Source organism: Saccopteryx leptura, chromosome 1 (assembly GCF_036850995.1).
Source record: "Saccopteryx leptura isolate mSacLep1 chromosome 1, mSacLep1_pri_phased_curated, whole genome shotgun sequence".
Lineage (NCBI taxonomy): Eukaryota > Metazoa > Chordata > Mammalia > Chiroptera > Emballonuridae > Saccopteryx > Saccopteryx leptura.
In genome coordinates this window covers 96,821,968-96,845,114 of record NC_089503.1, presented here as the reverse complement: position 1 = coordinate 96,845,114, position 23,147 = coordinate 96,821,968, and the positions used below count along the sequence as shown (strand labels likewise).

Genomic DNA, 23,147 nt, shown 5'->3' with positions numbered 1-23,147 from the left:
AAATGGTGCTGGGAAAATTGGGTAGCCACATTCAAAGAGTGAAACTTGACTAGTTTGTCCCCATGCACAAAAATTCATTCAAAATGGATCAAGGACCTAAACAATATCTGAAACAATAAATTACTCAGAAGAAAATATAGGTAGTAAACCCGTGGACCTTGGCCGTAGAGCACATTTTATGAATTTGACCCCAAAGACAAGGGAAATAAAGGCAAAAGTAAATGAGTGGAACTATATCAAACCAAAAACTTTTTGCACAGCAAAAGAAACAACAAAACAAAAAGGCAGCCAACCAAATAAGAGATGATATTTACCAATGACAGCTCCAAGAGGAAGTTAATATCCAAAATATATGAGGAACTTATAAAACTTAACACAATCTAGTTAAAAAATGGGCAGAGGACCTGAATAGACACTTCTCTTAAGATATACAAACATCAAACATACATGAAAAGGTGCTTATCTTCACTAGCTATTAGAGAAATGCTAATTAAAACTACAATGAGATACTACATCACACTTGTTAGATTAGGACAGGCGTCCCCAAACTATGGCCCACGGGCCGCATGTGGCCCCGAGGCCATTTATCCGGCCCCCGCCACACTTCCAGAAGGGGCACCTCTTTCATTGGTGGTCAGTGAGAGGAGAACTATATGTGGTGGCCCTCCAATGGTCTGAGGGACAGTGAACTGGCCCCCTGTGTAAAAAGTTTGGGGACCCCTGGATTAGGGTATTATCAATAAGACAGGTCATAGAAAGTGTTGGAAAGGTTGTGAAGAAAAGGAACTCTCATTCACCACTGGTAGGAATGTAGACTGGTACAACCACAATGGAAAACAGTATGGCAGTTCCTCAGAAAGTTAAGAGTAGACTTACCTTATGACCCAGTAATCCCTTTACTGTGTATCTACCCAAAAAACTCAAACACATTTGTTCACAAAGACATATGCACCCCCATGTTCATCACAGCATCATTCACAGGGGCCACAGCATGGAAACAACCAAAGTTGTTGTTTGTTTGTCCCTCAGTCGAGGATTGGATAAAGAAGGTAAGGTACATATATACAATGGAATATTACTCAGCCATAAGAAATGATGAAATACTGCAATTTGCAACAACATAGATGTACCTTGAGAATATTATGCTAAGGGAAATAAGTCAGGAAAAGTTAAGAACTATATGATTTTATTCATGTGTGAGACATAAAATTGAGACTCACAGACATAGACAAAAATGAGGTAGTTATCAGAGGGAGAGGCAGTAGTGGGAGGTAAAGGGGCCCAAATACACAGTGACAAAAGGTATTTTGACTTACGGTGACAGGCACAACACATCATGGAGATGTACATCTGTTACCTGTGTGTTCCTATGGACCACTGTCATCCCATTAAATAAAATCACTAAAGGGATAAAAAGGAATAAAAAAATTAAAAATGAAAAACTAAAGTTTAGTGACAGCTTTCAACATGACATTAATAAACATATTTGTTATTAAACTTTGCTAACTTGTCATTTTTACTCTTATTTTTCCTGTCCTGTTGTCTTCACTCACTTTTAAACTCTAACTTTAAAATTTTTTAACAATTTATATCAGCTAATTTTATTTCTGTAACAAGGTCTAGATGTGTATAAAATAATAAGTGAAGTAGACAGAGAGTATTTGAAATCAGATAGCCAAGGATGTAGTGAGGAAAGAGTGTTTATTATTCCCAGGAGAAATATTTTTTCCAACCCAAGAAAAAATTTATAATGTTGTAGTTTTCTTTATTACAGTGGTTCATGGCCTTGATAATTTGAGAACTACTTCTTTAAAAATAAAATACATAAAATAAAAAGAAATCCCATTCATTTAGTAAAGCACATCTTTTTGATGGTTTGTCTTTATTCTTTCTCTGAATTTGATGTCTAGGTAATTTTTCTGTTTCTTTTCTCTGAATATTACCAGGACACTCAATCACTTATTGGGAGTCCCTCAACCCGTATAGCACCTCACATTATTGGAGCAGAAGATGATGATTTTGGTACTGAACATGAACAGGTGATGATATTTTTTCTAAAACACCGTAAATTTTCTGAGATGTTTGATTGTTAGGAAAATGAACACTTTCTGGAGACATTTTTTTAAGGATTTAAAGCTAAATCTTAGGATGAAGACTGATTCGTTAATTGTATGGGTTAGTTTCTTATTTTAGCTTTACTACAAACGGCTTCACTTTTAAAAGTGATAAAAAGTCATCGATTATACCTACGTACTTCATTTTGGGAAAAGGGGGTGCTATTGTAGAGGTATTTTTCCCCCGGAAATTCTAGTTGTTTATTGATAGTATATAGGAATATGATTGGCTTGATTTTTGCTGTTGGTACTTCTTGAAGCTTTTTGAAATAACATTTTGGGAATTTCTACTTAGACAGCCATGTTTATGGACAGAGACAATTTTTTGTTTCCAATATGTTTATCTTTTATTTCTTATTACTACCTTTATTGCACTGATTAGGAATTCCAGTATGGGGTTAAATTAGAGTGGTGAGATAGTGCTTTATTACTGATCTTAGGAAGAAAGATTAGTCCTTCATAAAGTGTAATAAAGTTAATGGTGGGTTTTTTGTAGATACTTTCTATAACCTGTTAAGGAAGTTTCCTCCTATTCCTAGTTTGCTAAGAGGTTGTTCTATCATGAATGGATATTGAACTTTATTAAATGAATGAGATGATTACATTAATATCTTAATATGGTAAATTACATGGACTGATAGTATGTTGAGCCAGCATCACATTCTAGGGATAAACCCTTGTTGGTCATAATGTATTTTTCTTTTTACGTATGGCTAGATTCAATTTGCTGTTATTTTGCTGAGCATTTTTATGTTTATGGGAGATATTGGTGTATAATTTCTTTGTTTGTTGTTGTTTCTTTGTATTTTTCCAAAGTTAGAAGGTGAAGGCAGTCAGACTCCTGCATGCGCCTGACCAGGATCCACTGGGCATGCCCACCAGGGGGCAATGCTCTGCCCATCTGGGGCATTGCTCTTTTGTGGCCAGAGCCATTCTAGCGCCTGAGGCGGAGGACACAGAGCCATCCTCAGTGCCCGGGTCAACTTTGCTCCAGTGGAGCCTTGGCTATAGGAAGGGAAGAGAAAGAGAGGAAAGAGAGGGAGAAGGGTAGAGAAGCAGATGGGCGCTTCTCCTGTGTGTCATGGCCAGGAATTGAACCTGGGACTTCCACATGCTGGGCCAGCATTCTACCGCTGAGCCAACTGGCCAGGACCTCTGTGTTTGGCTTTGATAGTTGGAAAATGTTGGCATCTTAAAATTAAGAAGTGTTACCTCCTTGTATTTTCTGAATGATGTACAGAATTGCTATTGTTTGTTTAGATTAATTTTAGTCTCACTTTATTTAAATTTGAAAAAATATATGAAAATTATAATTCTGCTTACTTTAACTTTAACTACTACTATTTTCTGTTTTCAGTGTAAGCAGGGAATGTACAAGTATTCTAGGTCAGTGGTCCCCAACCCCTGGGCCGTGGACCAGTACCAGTCCATGTGTCATTTGGTACCGGTCCACAGAGAAAGAATAAATAACTTACATTATTTCTGTTTTATTTATATTTAAGTCTGAATGATGTTTTATTTTTAAGAAATGACCAGATTCCCTCTGTTACATCCGAATAAGACTCACTCTTGATGCTTGTCTCAGTCACGTGGTACATTTATCTCTCCCACCCTAAAGGCTGGTCCGTGAAAATATTTTCTGACATTAAACCGGTCCGTGGCCCAAAAAAGGTTGGGGACCACTGTTCTAGGTGGTGTCTTACTTAAAATCATACAACCCCATTTCCTACCATTATTTCTACAATTAGCCCAAAAGAAATGGAAAACAGCTATTTCATTATTAGGCAAGAAGCATTTTATATTTTTAGAAGTGTTGTTAGTTTTTTTTGCATACTGATTTGTAGATATCTCAACTCCTTGATAATTATCTTCTAAACTTGCATTCTCCCAACATGGTCTTTCTTCCAGCCTATCCCCAAGAGATTACTCATTTCAGAGGAAGAGATTCCATAGCTTATGTTGCTAATAAATTCTAGAGAAATTTTTTAAATCTTGAATTTTTTAGGGTAGATCAGAGTAAATTTTTAATAGTTATGTTTAGTTTAGTTGAGCTTACATTCATTACATTTTGCATTTGTGTTGGAGTTACTGATGTTTAGTTATTTCTTTCCTAGATCAATGGGCAGTGCAGCTGTTTCCAGAGCATTGAACTGCTCAAGTCTCGCCCTGCTCACTTGGCTGTATTTTTACACCACGTAGTTTCACAATTTGACCCTGCAACTTTGGTAATGTATTTTACAATTTAGCCAATTCAGAGTTCTTACCTTGATTTACTACTTCATGATAAGTAGTAGACAAACTCCTTTTAGTTTTCTAAAAATAAAGGATAGATATGAAAGATACTTAAAATGTTAATTTATTTTTTAAACAATTTTTATATAGTAGTGTCTACATTATTTATGGTGACTTACGCATTCTAAATTTTCATACTCTACAAGAATCTAACAGATTACATTTTTTGAGTTCTCACTTTATCTTTTTCATTTTCTTTTTTCCTATAGCTCTGTTATCTCTATTCGGACCTGTATAAACAGACCAATTCCAAGGAGACTCGTCGTGTCTTCCTTGAGTTTCATCAGTTCTTCCTGGATCGATCTGCAGTAAGTCAAGTTAATACTAAACTCTTTGTTCTGGTACATCGAATTATTGGCTTCCTAATTCCAGTTTTCCCTCTTGTGTTTTTGGACCTATTTGTGACATCTGTATTACATATCAATTATTGATTATTCATGACTTTTTTATCATTTCTAAATTAGTTGTAGGCATATGAATTGTCACAGTAGGTTTTATGAGATAAGTATATATATTTATTTGCATTTATACATGTGTATGATTAGGATGTATATACATTTATAGGATTAGGATGAAGGAGAAAAAAGAACACAAATGATAAACTTGTATATGTTAGGATCTGAAGGATAATACTTGCATAATTGAACTCTGGTTGGCCTCTTCGAAGTTTATAGGTACAATTTTATCTAAAAAGTAGTGGAAAAAAGCTTTTTCACATAAGTGATAGTAAATGATCATAGTGCTTTATTTTACCAATAGAAATCGTAACAGGTTTTTAAACTAAGAACTTTATTATTAGCCTTGCTATAGGGTAAGAGTTAGCTCTTAATGCTTCCTGGATAATCATTCTGCATGCCCCTAGTTCTTTCATATTTGCAATTCTCTGAGATAACTGTTTCATCCTTTCTTCTAAAACTCCCATCACTACCTCTCCTATTCTTTTCACAGCTGATGATCTGGCTGTTTCTTTGAGAAATTTAAAGTAGTATACAGAAGAGAACTTCTACAGATCCCTCTACCTCCATCATACCATGTGTGTTGGGTTTATACTTATTAAAAGATGCTGTGTTACCAGTATCTCCCTTCCATCCTGCATCATCAGGTTTTTTTGTGTTTTGTAATCATTTACATTAGTGTACAAACATTTTTAACTCTTCTATCTTAAAGCAAATAAACACAGACAGAGACATTTTGGCTCCAGTTCTTTCTCCAGCTCCCCATTTTCTTTGTATTCCTTTACAAGGTTGTGTACACAGATTGCTGAATATATACTGCTCACAAAAATTAGGGGATATTTCAAAATGAATATGAAGCAATAAAAAAATGAAACATTTGATTTTTTTTTATTAAACAAGAACATCAGAAAAACAAACGGCCCTGGCCATTTGGCTCAGTGGTAGAGCGTCGGCCTGGTGTGCAGAAGTCCCGAGTTCAATTCCCGGCAAGGGCACACAGGAGAAGCACCCATCTGCTTCTCCACCGCTCCCCCTCTCCCTCTCTGTCTCTCTCTTCCCCTCCCGCAGCCGAGGCTCCATTGGAGCAAAGATGGCCCGGGCGCTGGGGATGGCTCCTTGGCCTCTGCCCCAGGCGCTAGAGTGGCTCTGGTCGCAACAGAGCGACGCCCCAGAGGGGCAGAGCATTGCCCCCTGGTGGGCGTGCCGGGGGGGGGGGGGATCCCGGTCGGGCGCATGGGGGAGTCTGTCTGTCTCTCCCGTTTCCAGCTTCAGAAAAATACAAAAAAAAAAAAAAGGAAAACAAACGACAAGTCAAAGAAAGTTGTTCAATTAATGCAAATGAGATGCAAAAACCAGCTTTTATTTCACTGGTAAAAATGCACTATACAGCCCTGGCTGGGTGGCTCAGCGGTAGAGCGTCGTCCTAGCGTGCGGAGGACCCGGGTTTGATTCCCGGCCAGGGCACATAGGAGAAGCGCCCATTTGCTTCTCCACCCCTCCGCCGCGCCTTCCTCTCTGTCTCTCTCTTCCCCTCCCGCAGCCAAGGCTCCATTGGAGCAAAGATGGCCCAGGCGCTGGGGATGGCTCTGTGGCCTCTGCCCCAGGCGCTAGAGTGGCTCGGGTCGCAACATGGCGACGCCCAGGAGGGTCGCAACATGGCGATGCCCAGGATGGGCAGAGCATCGCCCCCTGGTGGGCAGAGCGTCGCCCCATGGTGGGCGTGCCGGGTGGATCCCGGTCGGGCGCATGCGGGAGTCTGTCTGACTGTCTCTCCCTGTTTCCAGCTTCAGAAAAATGCAAAAAAAAAAAAAATATATGCACTATACAAAAGACTGAATGTATTGGATGGAATATCTGCACATTCCCTGATCCCCTAATTTTGTGAGCAGGTAATTACCTTCTCATTGAGGCTTTTCCGCACCAACATACTTAAAATTTAATCCTTTTTACTTTATGTAGCTCTCCTGTTATTTTTGTCCACAGAACTTAATTTTACTGTTTGTTTGTAAGAACCTTGATTACCATGCTAATTATTTTTAAGCCACTGGTGGTATTTATTTCATATAAATACCTACATACAAAAATAAACATTCATTTACTTTTTGCATTTGTGCTAGAAATGCTTTTAGGAATGTTGATTTGAGTGGCATACAGCATGGCAACTTCAGTTTGAGAAAGCTTTGAAATCTATTTCCCTGTTCTTTAAATGAATATTAGAGATCTCATAATTTTTAGTAGTGACTTATTTTCAAATAAGGGGATCCTGGGATTATGGCACAGTTCTGTTCCTACTCCAGTGACGTAATGTGAATTTTGGTGTAAGTCAAAACACACTATAGCCTAAGTCACTTACCTATCCTAACACAGTTGTAAAAATCATAATCTAGAACATAAAACACAGCTAAGCCACAGAAAAATGAAAAGGACATAAATATACTGTACGCTACTGTAGTAACAGAAAAAAATGACAAAAGATGAGTAAACCGAAACAGGTCTCAATTTTTTTAAGCTTTTAAGGGAGTGAGCATTGTAAACTTGAAACATCGTATGTTGGGACCTCCTGTATAAAACTTCAGGTCTTAAAGAAATTGTTTAAATTCTGAAAGTAGATGACTTAAGTAAACATACAATACAAAGTAAGTATGCTTATATTAAGATATTTCCTGTAAATGCAGAAAATCATTATTTTTAAACACATTTCCCAAATTGATGGGAAGGAAAACACAGTTCTCTGGTAATGGAACCAGAAACAGCAATTATTATGGAGAAAATCCTAGCTATGAAGAAATAAACTATGACATAGTCACTTTAGTTCAATTGTGTAAGTACTACAGATGGTAACTGGAGATATAAGACTTCAAACCCTCAACACTGACATTCAATACCTTCTCATTAGAAGTGTGACTATTGGCTCTGGTTGGTTGACTCAGCAGTAGAGTGTCGGCCGGGTGTGTAGAAGTCCCGGGTTCAATTTTCAGTCAGAGCACATAGGAGAAGCGCCCATTTGCTTCTCCACCCCCCTTCTCGCCTCTCTCGCCTCTCTCTCTCTCTCTCTCTTTCTCTCTTTCTCTTTCTCTCCCCTCCCCCCCACTCCATGACTCAAATGAGCACGTTGGCCTCAGGTGCTGAGGATGGCTCCACGGCCTCGCCTCAGGCACTAGAATGGCTTGGTTGCAAGTAATGGAGCATTGGTCCCAGATGGGCAGAACATCAGCCCCAGTTTGGGGTTGTTTGCCATGTGGATCCCGGTTGAGACGCATGCAGTAGACTGTCTCTCTACCCCCCTGCCTCTAGCTTGATTTAAAAAAAAAAAAGTGATTATTTTAAGTGTTCTTTACATAGGAAAATGACTGGGAATATCATGGTCTGTAGTGGAAGTACTATCTCAAATACAGTGAACAAAAATTATGGTTATAAGTAAATTTTTCATATTATAATATATACACATAGTTTAGGTTTTTATCTATATTAATTCAAATGATCTAAGACAATATATTAACCAACAATTCTAGAAAGCCAAAGCCAGTAAAAATAAGTAAGGCACAAAAGCAGATAGTCATCTAATAAATACTATAGATATTTCCTTTGTAGCATGATCCTTGGGAAAGGGCTCCAGGGGTCTCAAACTCGCGGCCTATGGGCCGCATGCGGCCCGCTGAACAATTTTGTGCGGCCCGCAGACTAATCCACAACTACAGTTTCTGGTCGTTTTGTGACACTGAAAAGTGTTGCGTAACAGTTGCCTTTTGTAGACCTAGTGCGGCCCGCCAAACGGCTGTGATCTTGCTCTGCGGCCCACATGCTGAGTTGAGTTTGTGACCCCTGGCTTAAGCAGTAGCATGTACCAGAGCTGTGAAATTTGGATAGGTGGAACTCTGTAAATGAGCTTAAACATGAATATGCTTGGAAAAATAGGTATCCAAATTCTAGCTCTTAACTTTATATGTAGGTACTACATACATCTTGAAAAGGCCATAATTATGTATCACTTTTTGTTTGCATTTTTGTTTTAGCACCTGAAAGTTTCTGTTCCTGAAGAAATATCAGCAGATCTAGGTAAGTTTGGAGTACCAATACCCTGGAAAATTATATCTCTATAGTTATGTAGCTCAGCTCATTTCTAAAGATTTCATGTATCATGTGGTGACTAGTGGGTAATCTGCATTGAAGGGTAAATAAACTCTGAATTCTGAGATGAAATACATAAACTGAATTGAAGAATTTCTCTTTGTCTTATTCCAGGATAAGTTTATACCAAATAGCATTGATATGTTGCCATTATAATGCACAGACTATACCATTAATCAAGTAATTTTTCCCTTTCCTTTTTGCAGAAAAAAGAAGACCTGAGCTTATTCCTGAGGATCTACATCGCCACTATATTCAAACTATGCAAGAAAGAGTCCACCCAGAAATTCAGAGGCACTTGGAAGATTTTCGGTAAACTTAAAGATATAAGCTGATATGGTTATTCTGATTCATTTTTTTTTAAGGTAGGAAAGGTTACACATTAAATCCTTGGCTTATCACATGATCTTGATCACTGTTATTAAAACATAAAGTGTTGGAGTGGTAGAGAGTTCATGGCTCCCATTCCATATTATTTCAGCATTGGAGCTCAGTACTTTGTTCTCAGTATCTTTCTTCAGTATATATGTTCTGTTGAATGACTGCCTCTAGAAATTTTTCCTCTGGTGTCCTAGGTGATGTGGTATTCTGAAATAAAAACTGACATTTTGCCTGTTTCTAGAAACTCATAATTGTGGAAGCTCTGATGAGGGAGATAACTTTTCTCTAGGCTACCTCAGGAAATTCCTCCTGTTCCCTTTAGGCAGAAACGGAGCATGGGGCTGACCTTGGCTGAAAGTGAACTGACTAAACTCGATGTAGAGCGAGACAAGGACCGGGTCACTCTGGAGAAGGAACGGGCATGTGCAGAACAGATTGTTGCCAAAATTGAAGAAGTGTTGTAAGTAACAGAATTATATGTAGGAATGTCCCCTCTTCTGAGATGTGAATTACCCTGAAAGTATATTCTGAACAAATTTAGAAGGGGTGTCAGATTAGGTATATGGAGCTATTTATTTTGTCATAATATTTGAAAAACTGGAATATTTTACTTTTCCTGATATTTTAAATAAAGTTCTTGTGTTTCTTTTCATGGGTATTAGCAAAATCAGTAACTACAAAATTTCTGATAAAAAACAGGATGAATACTTTTATTGGTTTAAATTCATAGTATTTGGAACTGTTTCTTGTTATAAAATATTTACAGTTGAAATGAGAGTGAAAAGCATGTAGTTCCTTTGGAGATGAGAGAGTTTTCTAAATTCTGTTCCATGACAGAGCTTTCAGATGGCTCCCAAAGCCTCACTCTATTCTGTGGTTCCAGGTATCTGTGTTTAATAGCAATGCTTCTATTAAACTTTAATGTTTCATTTTTTAATGTTTTTATTTTTAGGATGACTGCTCAGGCCATTGAAGAAGAAAAGAGGTAATATAACTTTTTTCCTCTGGAATTTTAATAATAATAATAATAATAAAAAGAAACTATTTTTTTCTTTGGCCAGTCTTAAATTATATTTTATTTCTTTTAACTTAAAAAACTATAAACTGTCTCCCTCTGGTGGCCTATATTTTATTTGACTAGTATTCTGGTATCTTGAGTAGACTCCTTTTCTAGTTAATTCCTTGTATTTTTTACTTGATGTGTGAATTCTAAGAATTCCACCACTGAGGTTTTGGAAGTCATTTGCTATCTTTATTTTACTCACTCTTCTTTCTCAAAAGTCTTATTTCACTTAATCCATTCTCCTCCAGTTCGACAATGCAATATGTTATTTTCATGTACATGAAGCATTTGGGAGTAAAAGTGAAAGAACCTCGAAACTTAGAGCATAAGCGGGGTCGTATTGGATTCCTTCCGAAAATCAAGGTAAGACTGTAAGAATAACAGTGTGTTTAGGTCTCTATACTTGTTTACATTTGGTTCAGTGCTTTCCTTCTTAATATATACTTTGTCAGCAAATTAGTGGTAGGCATGCTAATAGGTATAAGATAGGGCCCCTGTTGTCAAACTCAGTATCTGAGAAGTACAGACATATGAACTAATTACTAGACAATAAGAAAAGTGAGATTAGCGATTTACACAGAGTGCCATCCCCTGCTTTGCTGTGGCCTGTTCTTTTCTTTTATGGTACCCGTCACGGTTTGTAATTATTTATGCTTTTGTTTAATTCGATTGTAAAGCTCTATGAGGGTAAGGAGCTCCTGCATCATCATATCCCCAGCTTTTAGCATCATGCTTTCACATTTTATGAGCTTAGTAAATATTTGTTCAGTGGATAAATGAACTGTTTAGAACATACTCCCAGAAAGTGTGTTATAAAACTACCTTGTTATATTCCAAAATTATCAGCTTTAAAGAGTTTGAAAAGATATCTTAAGTTTTCTGTTTGTTTTTACTGATTTGTTGGGGTGATGTTTTTGTTTTTTTTTTATTTTCCTGAAACTGGAAACGGGGAGGCAGTCAGACACTCCCACATGCTCCTGACCGGGATCCACCCGGCACGCCCACCAGGGGGCGATGCTCTGCCCATCCAGGGCATTGCTCTGTTGCAACCAGGGCCATTCTAGCTCCTGAGGCAGAGGCCATGGAGCCATCCTTAGCGCCCAGGCCAACTTTGCTCCAATGAAGCCTTGGCTGCGGGAGGAGAAGAGAGAGACAGAGAGGAAGGAGAGAGGGAGGGGTGGAGAAGCAGATGGGCGCTTCTCCTGTGTGCCCTAGCAGGGAATCGAACCCGGGACTCCTGCACGCCAGGCTGATGCTCTACCACTGAGCCAACCGGCCAGGGCCAGTGACATTCTTTAATAAAATGCATGTTTCAGGTGTATAATACAGTGGTCCCCAACCCCTGGGCCGCGGACCGGTCCCAGTCCGTGTGCCATTTGGTACCAGTTGGCAGAGAAAGAATAAATAACTTACATTATTTCCGTTTTATTTATATTTAAGTCTGAACGATGTTTTATTTTTTAAAAAAGACCAGATTCCCTGTTACATCCAAGACTCACTTTTGACGCTTGTCTCGGTCACGTGATATATTTATCCGTCCCACCCTATCGGCCAGTCCGTGAAAATATTTTCTGACATTAAACCGGTCCATGGCCCAAAAAAGGTTGGGGACTACTGGTATAATACATCATCTGTATATTTTATTGTGTGTTCACCACACTAAGTTGTCTCCCTCCATCACATTTATCCCCCTATATACCCTCTTCTACCTCCCCCAAATAACTTAAGTTTGATCCTTACATAGTAACTGCAGATTTCTAATGAGTATCGTGTGTGTGTGTGTGTGTGTGTGTGTCTTTCATTCACATTTAATCAGTTTCTTTCAAATGACTGTAGGAATTTTATTTGTATTTTTGAAAGCAACAAAAGAAATCTATTATTTTTCTCTTTTTGCTTTGATTTTACCTCAACTCTAGCAAAGTATGAAGAAAGATAAGGAAGGCGAAGAAAAAGGGAAGCGTAGAGGATTCTCCAGCATCTTGGGACCCCCTAGGAGGCCGAGCCGTCATGACAGCAATGCAAGTATGTTGCAGTTTGAAATGCTGCATTCCTGCCATTTCATGGTACCTTTTATCACAGGCTCATTTAGCTAGAATGAATTGGTGGAGAAAGTTTTTGGGTTTTTTGTTTGTTTTGGTTTTTTTAGAGAGAGGAGGTGACAGACATGAAGGGAGAAAGATGTGAAACATCCAACTTGTAGTTGAGGCACTTTAGTTATTCACTGATTGCATCTCATATGTGCCTTGACCCAGGGGACTATAGCTGAGCCACTGACCCCTTGCTCAAGCCAGCAACCTTGGGCTTCAAGCCAGTGACCATGGGGTCATGTCTAAAATCCCATGCTGAAGCCAGATGAGCTCGGCTCAAGCTGGCGACCTTGGGTTGATAAACCTGGTCCTCAGCATTTCAGGTCAATGCTTTATCTACTGCACCACCACCTGGTCAGGCGGAAAGGTGTTCTTGACATGATTCGACTGAACTTCCAATGTACCTTGATTTCATTCAAGGTTATATCTGAACTAAATTCCCCATGTGGCTACATAATTGTTATAAACATTTTCTTTAATGGCACTAGAGCATTCCATTAGTTATCCATAATATAATTTATTTACCCGCTCTAATTTTGTTTGTATTTAGGTTCTAAATATTAAAGTTTTTAAAAATGTGCATTATTGCTTCTCAGCCTTTTGGCTAAGATCAAGTGTAAAAGAGTGTGCATGGATCTCTTCACCATACTTTGTTTAATCTCTTTATACATATCACTCTTTCCATAATTGAACAGTTTTTTCACCTTTTCATTATGCTTTATTTTTTCACCTCCCTCCACCCTCAGGCGAAATGGAGAAAGAGCAGCCAGCTAGAGAGGGCTGCAGAAGAAATAGTGATATGGTACTATGGGGAAGAAACTAGTTCATGTAGTGGTTCATAAGTCAATACCACTTTTGAATACATTGTCATGCTTGGAGTGGGGATAGTCTTGTGATGCAGTACTACTAAATGTCCTACACAGTGAGGAACGCTCACTCAAATGCCATTAGTGCCCTTGTTGAGAAACACTGCGAAAATGAAGGAAATTTTTAGAAAAGAGGTTGAGGAGGTTGATTATTTTACAGAAACTGACCATGAGTTCCAAGGGAGACAGAAAAATAATTTTTGGAATTAAGGAAGGATTTTAGGATTAGTGATACATAGAGATATGTGAGGATGTTCTATGGAGCATGGTGGCCTGATGTGAACAGGGGTAATGGGCAGGATGGGGATTAGTCTGTGTGGTCTCTGAGATATAGTGTGACAATGAAGTCATGAGTGTTAAGGAGAAGGGGGGAGCTCTAAGAGCTCACGGAGCTAAAAGGCTTCCTCACTCCTACAGATGAATACAACTCCCTGTGTATCTGTCTTTGTCTCTCAGCATCCCCTCTTCCCCCACCTGCTATTGCTCTCCTCATCCCCCTTTTCTCATGACTCATCTTTTTCTACCTCCCATCTCTTCTTTCATCTTCTACCACTTCCCTCCCTTTTCTTGTTATCCCTCTTCCATCCCCTTCTTCCCTCCTCCATCTAACTCTGCCTTTCACTCTCATTTTTCTCCTTTTACTCCCCTCCCGTCCCCTCCCCTCCCCTCCCTGTAATAATTTACCTTATATTTTCTAGGGCCTACCTTTTTATAGACATTTTTCCAGATCTTTTTTATTATCTTATTTTAACTGTTTTGAAACAGAAATTTTTGGTTATTTTTTTCTATTCAGTTGGCAGAGCCATGGAACTACAAAAGCAGCGCCACCCTAAGCACTTATCCATACCCTCATCTGTGAGTCCTGAACCTCAGGACTCTGCTAAGTTGCGCCAGAGTGGGCTAGCAAGTGAAGGAGCAGATGTTGGATCCCTGCCAGCCAGTTCCGTTTCCTCTGTGACTTCAGTGGCCACTCTTTCCCAGGAAGGAGGGAAAGAGAATGATATGGGTGAGCTGTAGTTTAACTTAACTATCGAGATTTTAAAACACTCACACTAATTAAAAATAGAGTGGCAAATTATTTTAATCAAAACTGAATTCCAGTTAAATTTAGTTTTAATGTTTTAATATTTTATAACTAGTGATAATATGCTGAATGATAATTTTTAAGTTCTCATCCATTCATACCATATCTTAGCATACAATAATTATACATAGATTCTTGCTTCGTACATCTTAGTCTCATGGGAAGATATTCATACACACAAATTCAAATTTTGCTAAGTCCAGTAGAGGAAGGGTAAAGGGAGTATTGGTGGGACTGATCAGTGATTAGGGGCGATGTGGCAGGTCTAAAGAAGACTTTAGAAATGAGAGATACTAGACATGTTTTTTTAAATACTAAGAGGAAACTAGTTGTGGGAAAGAGGTTGAAGATGCAGGAGATAAACCTTATAACCAATAGAACGAAGTTTGAAAAGGAGAAAGGAGATGAGATGCAGAGTGTATTTGAAAGACAAGATTATTACCTAAGGGTGAGACTGGGTGAATAGAACAAAGAGATTTAACTAGTAAAGAAAACTAAGACATAATTATAGCTAATTGGGAAAAGAGCTTGTTACCATATTTCTTTATACTTGTTTTATTAGGTTTCTTAAGGGAATGAGCTGGGAGAATAGGTGGTTATATCATATTTGGAGAAGGGAATGCCTATCTATGTTAGTTATTTGGGAGACAGCTCAGTTTTTGGTCATGACATGATCAAGGGTAATTTATAGCTGTGGGAGTGGTGGTGGCATAGAAGAGGGCGCTGGAGTTGAAGAAAGTAAGAAACCCAGGAGACAGGAGTTTGAGTAGATTAATATGTACCTAGGTTTTGAGATCATGTCGTGTGATATTAGAATGGAAAATAAAACTTTCCGCCAAAAGCCAGCGGTTGTTACTAGATGATTGTTGTGAGGATGGAGAACACGTGACCATATCCAGAGAGGGAGAGCCTTATAGAGCAAGGGCTTTGTTTTTTTTTACCACTGAATATTTAATAGTACAACATTTTTCAAATTTATAAACATTTAAATTTTCTATTAAAGAATAATTTAAGTTACTGTAAGTTCATACATTACCCAAATCAACGTCCAGTCAAGAATAGTATTTTTTTTCTTTCGTTTTTTTAAAGAGAGAAGTAAGGAGAGAGAGACAGAAATATTGAGCTGCTCTTGTATGTACCTAGACCAGTTATCGAACCAGCAACCTCTGTACTTCGGACGATGCTCCAACCGAGCTATCTGGCCAGGGCGTAATTTTTTATTGAGCGATAGATTTTTATTTTTAGAGAAGACAGAGAGAGGAAGTAAGAGAGAGGAGGAAGACAGGAAGCATTCATTTGTTGTTCCACGCATTCATGCATTGATTGCTTCCCATGTGTGTCCTGACTAGGGATCTAACTCACAACCTTGTTGTTTTAGGGTGATACTCTAACTGAGGGGCCAAACAAGGGGATTTTTATAAGAAAAAAAGGTAGGCCCTGGCTGGTGGCTCACTGGATAGGACGTCAGCCAAATGTATGGACATTCTGGGCTCTATTCCCGGTCAGGGCACACAGGAAAAGTGACCATCTGCTTCTCCCCACCTCTTTCTCTTTCTCTTTCCCTCTTGCAGCCAGTGGCTTGATTGGTTTCAACATTGCCCCAGGTGCTGAGGATAACCCGGCTGGTCAAAGTATATCAGTCTGAGGTACTAAAAATAGCTCAGTTGATTTGAGCATCGGCCCCAGACATGGTTTTCTGGGTGGAGCCCTATCAGGGCACAAGCAGGAGTCTCTCACTATCTCCCTTCCTCTCACCTAAAAATGAAGAGAAGGAGGGAGAAGAGGGGAGGGTAAGGGAGGGAGGAAAGAAGTGAGGGAGAGAGGGAGGGAGGAAGAAGGGCGGAGGAAGGAAAGAAGGAAGGAAAAGAAAGAAAAGTAATGGTCTAAAAATAGTACTGAGGAAGGAGAATATCCATCTCATCTCTACCCTAAAGTACACACTATATGACAGAAACATAAGTCCCTAAGTGAGAGGGCTGTTGTAGAAGAAGTAGCCTCCCATGGGATAGTCAGGTTTTTATTTAAGGCAAAGAAGTAGGGGTGATACTTGGATAGAAGTCTAGAGATTTTATTTGATACAGAATTCTCTAGATGTTAGATTATGTACATGCATGGATTTGTGGCTCCAATGTCTCATTGATACACAAATGTGGTAGGTAACAAAAACCATAAAGAGAAAGGAAGTAGAGGAAAATAAGATGTTATCAACAAATAAGAGATTTCAACTAATTTTTGGGAGATTGAGAGAGAACAAGAATAGTTTCATGGATAAATAACCTAAAGGAAATTGAAGCCCATAATTTGTTTAAGGAGTCCAAGTTGGGAGCCAGTCTGCCTATTAGAAAGCTATAGAGATTTCAAGCTCAGAGCTGGCATGTGTTCTGGTGTACATGAGTAAGAAGGAAAGCTGAAAACGATGAATGAATTGAAAGGCTGTAATCAAAACAATTATGTCAGCAGCTTCTGATCCTTGCATTATAGAATATAGGTTGTTTGTCATTTATGTACCAGAAGAAATTGAGTGTACTCTGTTTTAGGGAAGTTGAATGAATTGTGTGAGAATTAAGTTCTCCACATTATAATTGTCTTGTAGTTCTAATATTTGGGAGTCTAAAGCCTGACAGTAGGCATGCAAGGGGCTCACCCTGTTCAGAGAACTCCAAACAGAAATGAATCTACTTCCACAGAGCAGCAGAAGAAAGCCAAATCATGCATCAGGCCTTGCCTTCTTAATTACCAACAGTGTTACTCACTTTCAGCAAAATCTGCTTGTTAGAGTCAAGATCTAAGATAATACATAATTCCAAGCATAGTAGATGGTGGTATAAAAAAAAAGAGAATCCAAAATGAACAGAAAAACTTCCCTATGCAGAAAACAATAATTTTGTTAATAGACAAGAACTTGAAAAAAATACCTCTTTAAAATTAGATCATATACCTAGGGGAAGTAAAGAAGTTATAATAGGATGCTATGAAAAAGGCACATTCAGAGACCAAAAAATTTTAATATAACTACTACATATAATACAATACTTATTCTAGTATTTATCAATTGTTGTGTGATAAATTATACAAAAAACTTAATGGTTTACCACAGAAAATACTTATTATGTCACATGTTTTGGTTGGTGAGGAATTCGAGTAGCTTGGTCATTCTGGCCCAGGGCCTCTAATAACATTGCAGACAAGATGTCAGCTGTTTATTTGAAAGCTTAGCTGGGGATGGGAGACCAGCTTCCATGCTCATGCAGGTGGCTTGTGGCAGAAAGGTCTTGGTTCTTTGCTGAAAGCCTCAGTTCCTTACCACGTGTGCTTTCCATAACATGGCAGTTAGTTTTCCCCAGAGTGACGCAAAAGAGACAGCAAGAAAGAACCCCAATGTCTTTTATGACTTTAGTTTCTTAAGGGTGCACACTATCTCCTCAGCAAGTTAGAAGAAAGTCACTAAATCTAGTCCACACTCAAGGATAAAAGAATTAGGCTTCACCTCTGAAGAGAGGAATATCAAAGAATTTGTAGATATACAGTGTGTCCGTAAAGTAATGGTGCACTTTTGACCGGTCACAGGAAAGTAACAAAAGATGATAGAAATGTGAAATCTGCACCAAATAAAAGGAAAACTCTCCCAGTTTCACACCTATTCAGTGCAGTTCGATGTGGGCTCACACACAGATTTTTTTAGGGCTCCTTAGGTAGCTATCCCGTATAGACTCTACAGACTCATTCGTCACTGACTGATGGCCTACCAGAACGGGGTTTCTCCACCAAACTGCCAGTTTCCTTCAACTGCTTATCCCACCGAGTGATGTTATTCCTATGTGGTGGCACTTCGTTATAAACGCGCCGATATTCACGTTGCACTTTGGTCATGGATTTGAATTTAGCAAGCCACAGAACACACTGAACTTTCCTCTGTACCATCCACATCTCGACTGGCATAGCTGTGGGCTGCTCCATTGTATACACGGTGTTACGTCATCATCTGTGCATGCGCACATGCTGCCACATCATCCTACAGAAACTGGAAGGGTTTTCCCATCTTTTATTTGGTGAAGATTTCACATTTTTATTGTATTTTGTTGCTTTCCTGTGACCAGTCAAAAGTGCACCATGACTTTACGGACACACTGTATTTTCAAACTGCTATCACTGCCAATATTTAAAGGAAAAAATAGTTCCTAAAAATAAAGTCAAGGAAATATATCAGAACATGTATCGTAAATGTCAATGGATAGAAATTAATGAGACAAGAATTATGTGGAGAACCACTACTGTGGTCTCTTTTACAAGGTATCAGTAGAGGAAATGGAAAAGAGGCAGTTAGAGAAATGACAGAAGAAAGCTTTCCAGAGTTGAAAAAGAATACATATTTTCAGACAGAAAGAGCTCACTTGGAACCAACTACAATGAATAGTAATAAAAATAAAAGATCTGTATCTAAAATGTCTTTAGAAATTTTGGTATATCAGAAATTTTAAAAAATCCTTTTAAAAGCTTATAAGAGAAAGAAAATGGGAATTATGCTGCATGACATTTCTCATTATAACACAAAGAACAATGCCTTCAACTTGAAAGAAAATAGGTGTTGAACTTAGAATTCTGTATTCATTCAGACTATTTATAAAATATGAAGAAAGATATGACATTTTCAAATATAGCAGGATTAAGAGTTTAACTGAAATGTACCTTTTACTTGAAATTTATTTGAAGATATCACTTTAGGAAAGTGAGAAAAATATTAAGAAAGAAAATGTCATGAGACCAGGAAAAAGTGGAAACAACCCAAGAAGGTGGTGAAGAAGGGCAATTCTAGGATAATGGTGTCGCAGGCCAAGAAGCAGCTGTTCTGTACTGGAACACAGGAACAAGATAAGCAAGAGGAGGATTTTAAGCAGTTAAGCATACTACTGTATGATGTAACAGATAGAAAAATATGAGACATTATAAAATTATATTACTTTGACAGTAATAATAGAAAAGCATTTAGGAAAACAGAGTGCTTCAGAAAATTAAGTCATGATTTTAAATATGAAGCAAAATAAAAAGTGGCATGATCTTAAAGTAATTAATGAAGTATAAAATTTTAATATAGTAAACATTTAATTTCAAGTGGCCCAGAAATTGCATCATTGAAGCAGTAAAAAAGAAAACATAATTCTAATTAGTATACTTCTTAACCTGGGCAGGAATAATATGTATATTGTATATGACAGCATGTACATATTGTCATAGTAAGCACTTGATTGGTTTTTAATCTTTTAGAATCAGCCTATTAGGCAAAGCAGAGAACAGCAGTTGGTGCAGATTGGAATGGAATTGTAAAAAATCCTCTTAATTAAAGTAAAATTGTAGGTGAAAGAAATGAAGGTTAGAGGAAAAAAATATAAGTAAAAGGAAGGATATGTACACTAAATACCTAATCTGCAATAAAAGAGGGTTCATATACTAACATTTTTTTTTTTTTTTGACAGAGCTGAGAGAGAGTCAGAGAGAGGGACAGATTGGGACAGACAGATAGGAAGGAAGAGAGATGAGAAGCATCAATTTTTCATTGTGACACATTAGTTGTTTATTGATTGTTTTCTCATATGCACCTTGACTGTGGGGCTACAGCAGACCAAGTGACCCCTTTCTCAAGCCAGCAACCTTGGGTAAGCTGGTGAGCTTTGCTCAAACCAGACGAACCTGTGCTCAAGCTGGCGACTTCTGGGTCTCGAAGCAGGGTCCTCTGCGTCCCAGTCTGACACTCTATCCACTGTGCCACCGCCTGGTCAGGCCATATACTAACATCTTGATGAAACAAAAATATAATTATATTGTTTCAACTTAAATAATAACCAGTACCCAACTAGTAATAATATCATATAATTATCAAACATTGGGAAAAAATGGGGTGGGGGAGTGAAGGTAGGGAGCATAAATGAGCAACATCTTCAGAGAGGGAAGAAATAGATGCTACCTAAAGATAATAATGAAAAAGAAGTATGAAGTTATTTGTTAGATCACCATAATATCTGAAATTGGAATGAAAAAGTTTGGGGGTAGAAAAGGAAAAGGGTGAGATGTTTTTTTCTCATATGCTTTCTGAGTTGTTGCCATGTCTTATGTTGACTTTTAAGAGGTGCTTAAAATTTTTACTGTTTATTTTTTAGAGTACTTTAAAATTTTATGCTGGAATTTTCTTTTCAACTAACTGACAGTTGTTTAAATACAAATGTTACTGTGGATTAGGTTGAAACTCTTTTCTGATTAATACTTTATTTTGTAATCATCAGGTTAAGCATTAACATGAGTCAAATGTTTGATGTATCTTTTCAGTATCAAAGCAAGTTGGAGAAACACCAGCATCTGGAGATCCCTTAGATGGCACCCCTCGTACTTCCAATACCATCTTTGAGTTTCTGCCTCCTCCATTAGATCAGGTGCAAGAGGAAGAATGGGAAGTGGAGAGGTAATTCAGTGGTAACTTAGGTTTAAGTTTAGGACATTGTTTTAAGTGTTTTTGTTGCATAGTATCCCTATATTTTGCAGAGTTTTTTCCACTTGTTTTTTGGGAAGGAACTAGAACTTGTATTGGTAATAAATATCACATATGTACTGAATGTTTTTCAGTTTGTTTGATACTAATCTTATAATATCCAAAAGAATTATTTATCAGCCACTGTAGTTTAACCCAGTTTTGAGTATCTTTGGTATAAATTTCTTGAACCATATTGTTTTTATGTTGACTCTATATTTCATTGTTTTAGGATGACTGAACATGGGACACCAAAGCCTTTCCGAAAGTAAGTAATCTTAAATTAGCTTTTAACAGAGGCATATTTTAAGAAATACAATTTTCCACTAACATTTTATTTTAAAGAAAAGAGACTCAGGACTTGTGGTCAAGATGGCGAGGTAGGTAAATGCTGTGCTTGCCTCCTCCCATGACCACATCAAATTACAACTAAATTATAGAATAACTGTCATTGAGAACCACCAGAAGACAAGCTAAACTAAGAAATCCTATAAATAATAATATAAAGAGACTTTGCATGGGGCATAGGGGGCCACGATGCTATGTGTAGAGGGTATTATATTGAGTGGGATCTTGAAAACCATGTCAACATGATAAATTAAAAAAAGAGAAGAAGCCACATTGAGACTGATAGGCAGAGTAGAGACATGAAATGGGCAGGTCCCACACCCACAGTGTTGTGACTAAAGACCAGAAGGGACAGCTTAGTGGAGGTTTCCCCTGAGGCCTAAGGGGTCCCAGCTCCACACTGGGATTCCCAACCTGGGACTTCTGTGTTCCCATAACATCTGGCTTTGAAAATTAGCAGGAATTGCATGATTCATGAAAGAACTAAAAAAAAGTGACAAAAATTTAATGTGGAAGGAGTACTAAAAATTGTAGTGATACTAGAATGTGTTAGAATTTAAGCCACCATCGGCTTAAAAGACTGCTATAAGCATAGTTTGGTATATGTGAAGCACATGGTAACCACCTACCAAAAATCTATGTGAGATGTAGACTAAATAAAGGAATCCAAATATAACACTGTAGAACAAGTCATTAACATATAAGAAAAGAGAGCAAGAGAATAAAAAAGGAACAGAAGAACTATAAAAACAATCAGAAAACCATTAATAATATGGCAGTAACTGCATACCTATCAATAATAACTTTGACTGTAAATGTACTAAATGTCCCAATTAAAACACATTGTGTGGCTTACTGGATAAAGAAATAATAGTGGTATATATAATGCCTACAGACACTCATCAGATCTAAAAACGCACAGAATGAAAGTAAAGGGATGGAGAAAGGCATTTCCTGCAAATGGAAATAAAAAAAAAAAAGCTGGTATAGCAATAGAGAAAATAGAATTTAGCCTGACCAGGAGGTTGCACAGTGGATGGAGCATTGGACTGGGGACACAGAGGACCCAGGTTCGAAACCCCAAGGTTGCCAGCTTGAGCACGGGCTCATCCAACTTGAATACTGGCTCAGCAGCTTGAGTGTGGGGTTGCTAACTTGAGTGTGATATCATAAACATGACCCTGTGGTCGCTAGTTCGAGCTCAAAGGTTGCTGGCTTGAAGCTTAAGATCGCTGGCTTGAGCCCAAGGTTGCTGGCTTGAGCAAGGGGTCACTCGCTCTGCTGTAGCCCCCTGGTCAAGGCACTTGAGATAAGCAGTTACTGAACAACTAAGGTGCCACAACAAAGAATTGATGCTTCTCATCTCTCTCCCTTCTTGTCTGTCTGTCCATATCTGTTCCTCTCTCTGACTCTCTCTCTGTCTCTGTCAAAAAAAGAAAAAAGAAAATAGAATTTAAAATAAGGGCTGTAACAAGAGACAAAGAGAACATTTTATAATGATAAAGTGATCAATCCAACAAGAAGATACAAGTCTTGTAAACATCTATGCACCCAATGTAAGAATATCTAAATATTAAAACACACTGATGGATGTAAACAGAGAGATTGATAGTAAGGCAATAATAGTAGGGGGACCTTAACATCCCATTGACACAATGGATAGATAATAGACAGCAAAATCAGTGAAGAAAATAGTGGCCTTAAATGACCCATTTTAGATCAAATGTACATAATTGATATGTTTACAACATTATAGCCCAAAGCAGCATTCTTCTCAAATGCATATGAAACATTTTTCAGGACAAACTACAT

General features: G+C 38.1%; 1 protein-coding gene across 4 annotated transcripts in view; it reads left to right on the top strand.

The window, feature by feature from the left end:
• ARHGEF12 (Rho guanine nucleotide exchange factor 12) overlaps positions 1-23,147 on the top strand; it is a 162,261-nt gene that overhangs the window by 107,505 nt on the left and 31,609 nt on the right. For all 4 annotated transcript variants that reach the window (XM_066371665.1, XM_066371664.1, XM_066371666.1 and 1 more), the window contains 12 exons: positions 1,947-2,039; positions 4,229-4,339; positions 4,616-4,714; positions 8,875-8,917; positions 9,196-9,301; positions 9,693-9,830; positions 10,323-10,355; positions 10,682-10,796; positions 12,350-12,455; positions 14,180-14,392; positions 20,789-20,921; positions 21,220-21,255. In XM_066371665.1, coding sequence (XP_066227762.1) covers positions 1,947-2,039; positions 4,229-4,339; positions 4,616-4,714; positions 8,875-8,917; positions 9,196-9,301; positions 9,693-9,830; positions 10,323-10,355; positions 10,682-10,796; positions 12,350-12,455; positions 14,180-14,392; positions 20,789-20,921; positions 21,220-21,255 — 1,226 coding nt within the window. The remainder of the gene's footprint in view (positions 1-1,946; positions 2,040-4,228; positions 4,340-4,615; positions 4,715-8,874; positions 8,918-9,195; positions 9,302-9,692; positions 9,831-10,322; positions 10,356-10,681; positions 10,797-12,349; positions 12,456-14,179; positions 14,393-20,788; positions 20,922-21,219; positions 21,256-23,147) is intronic.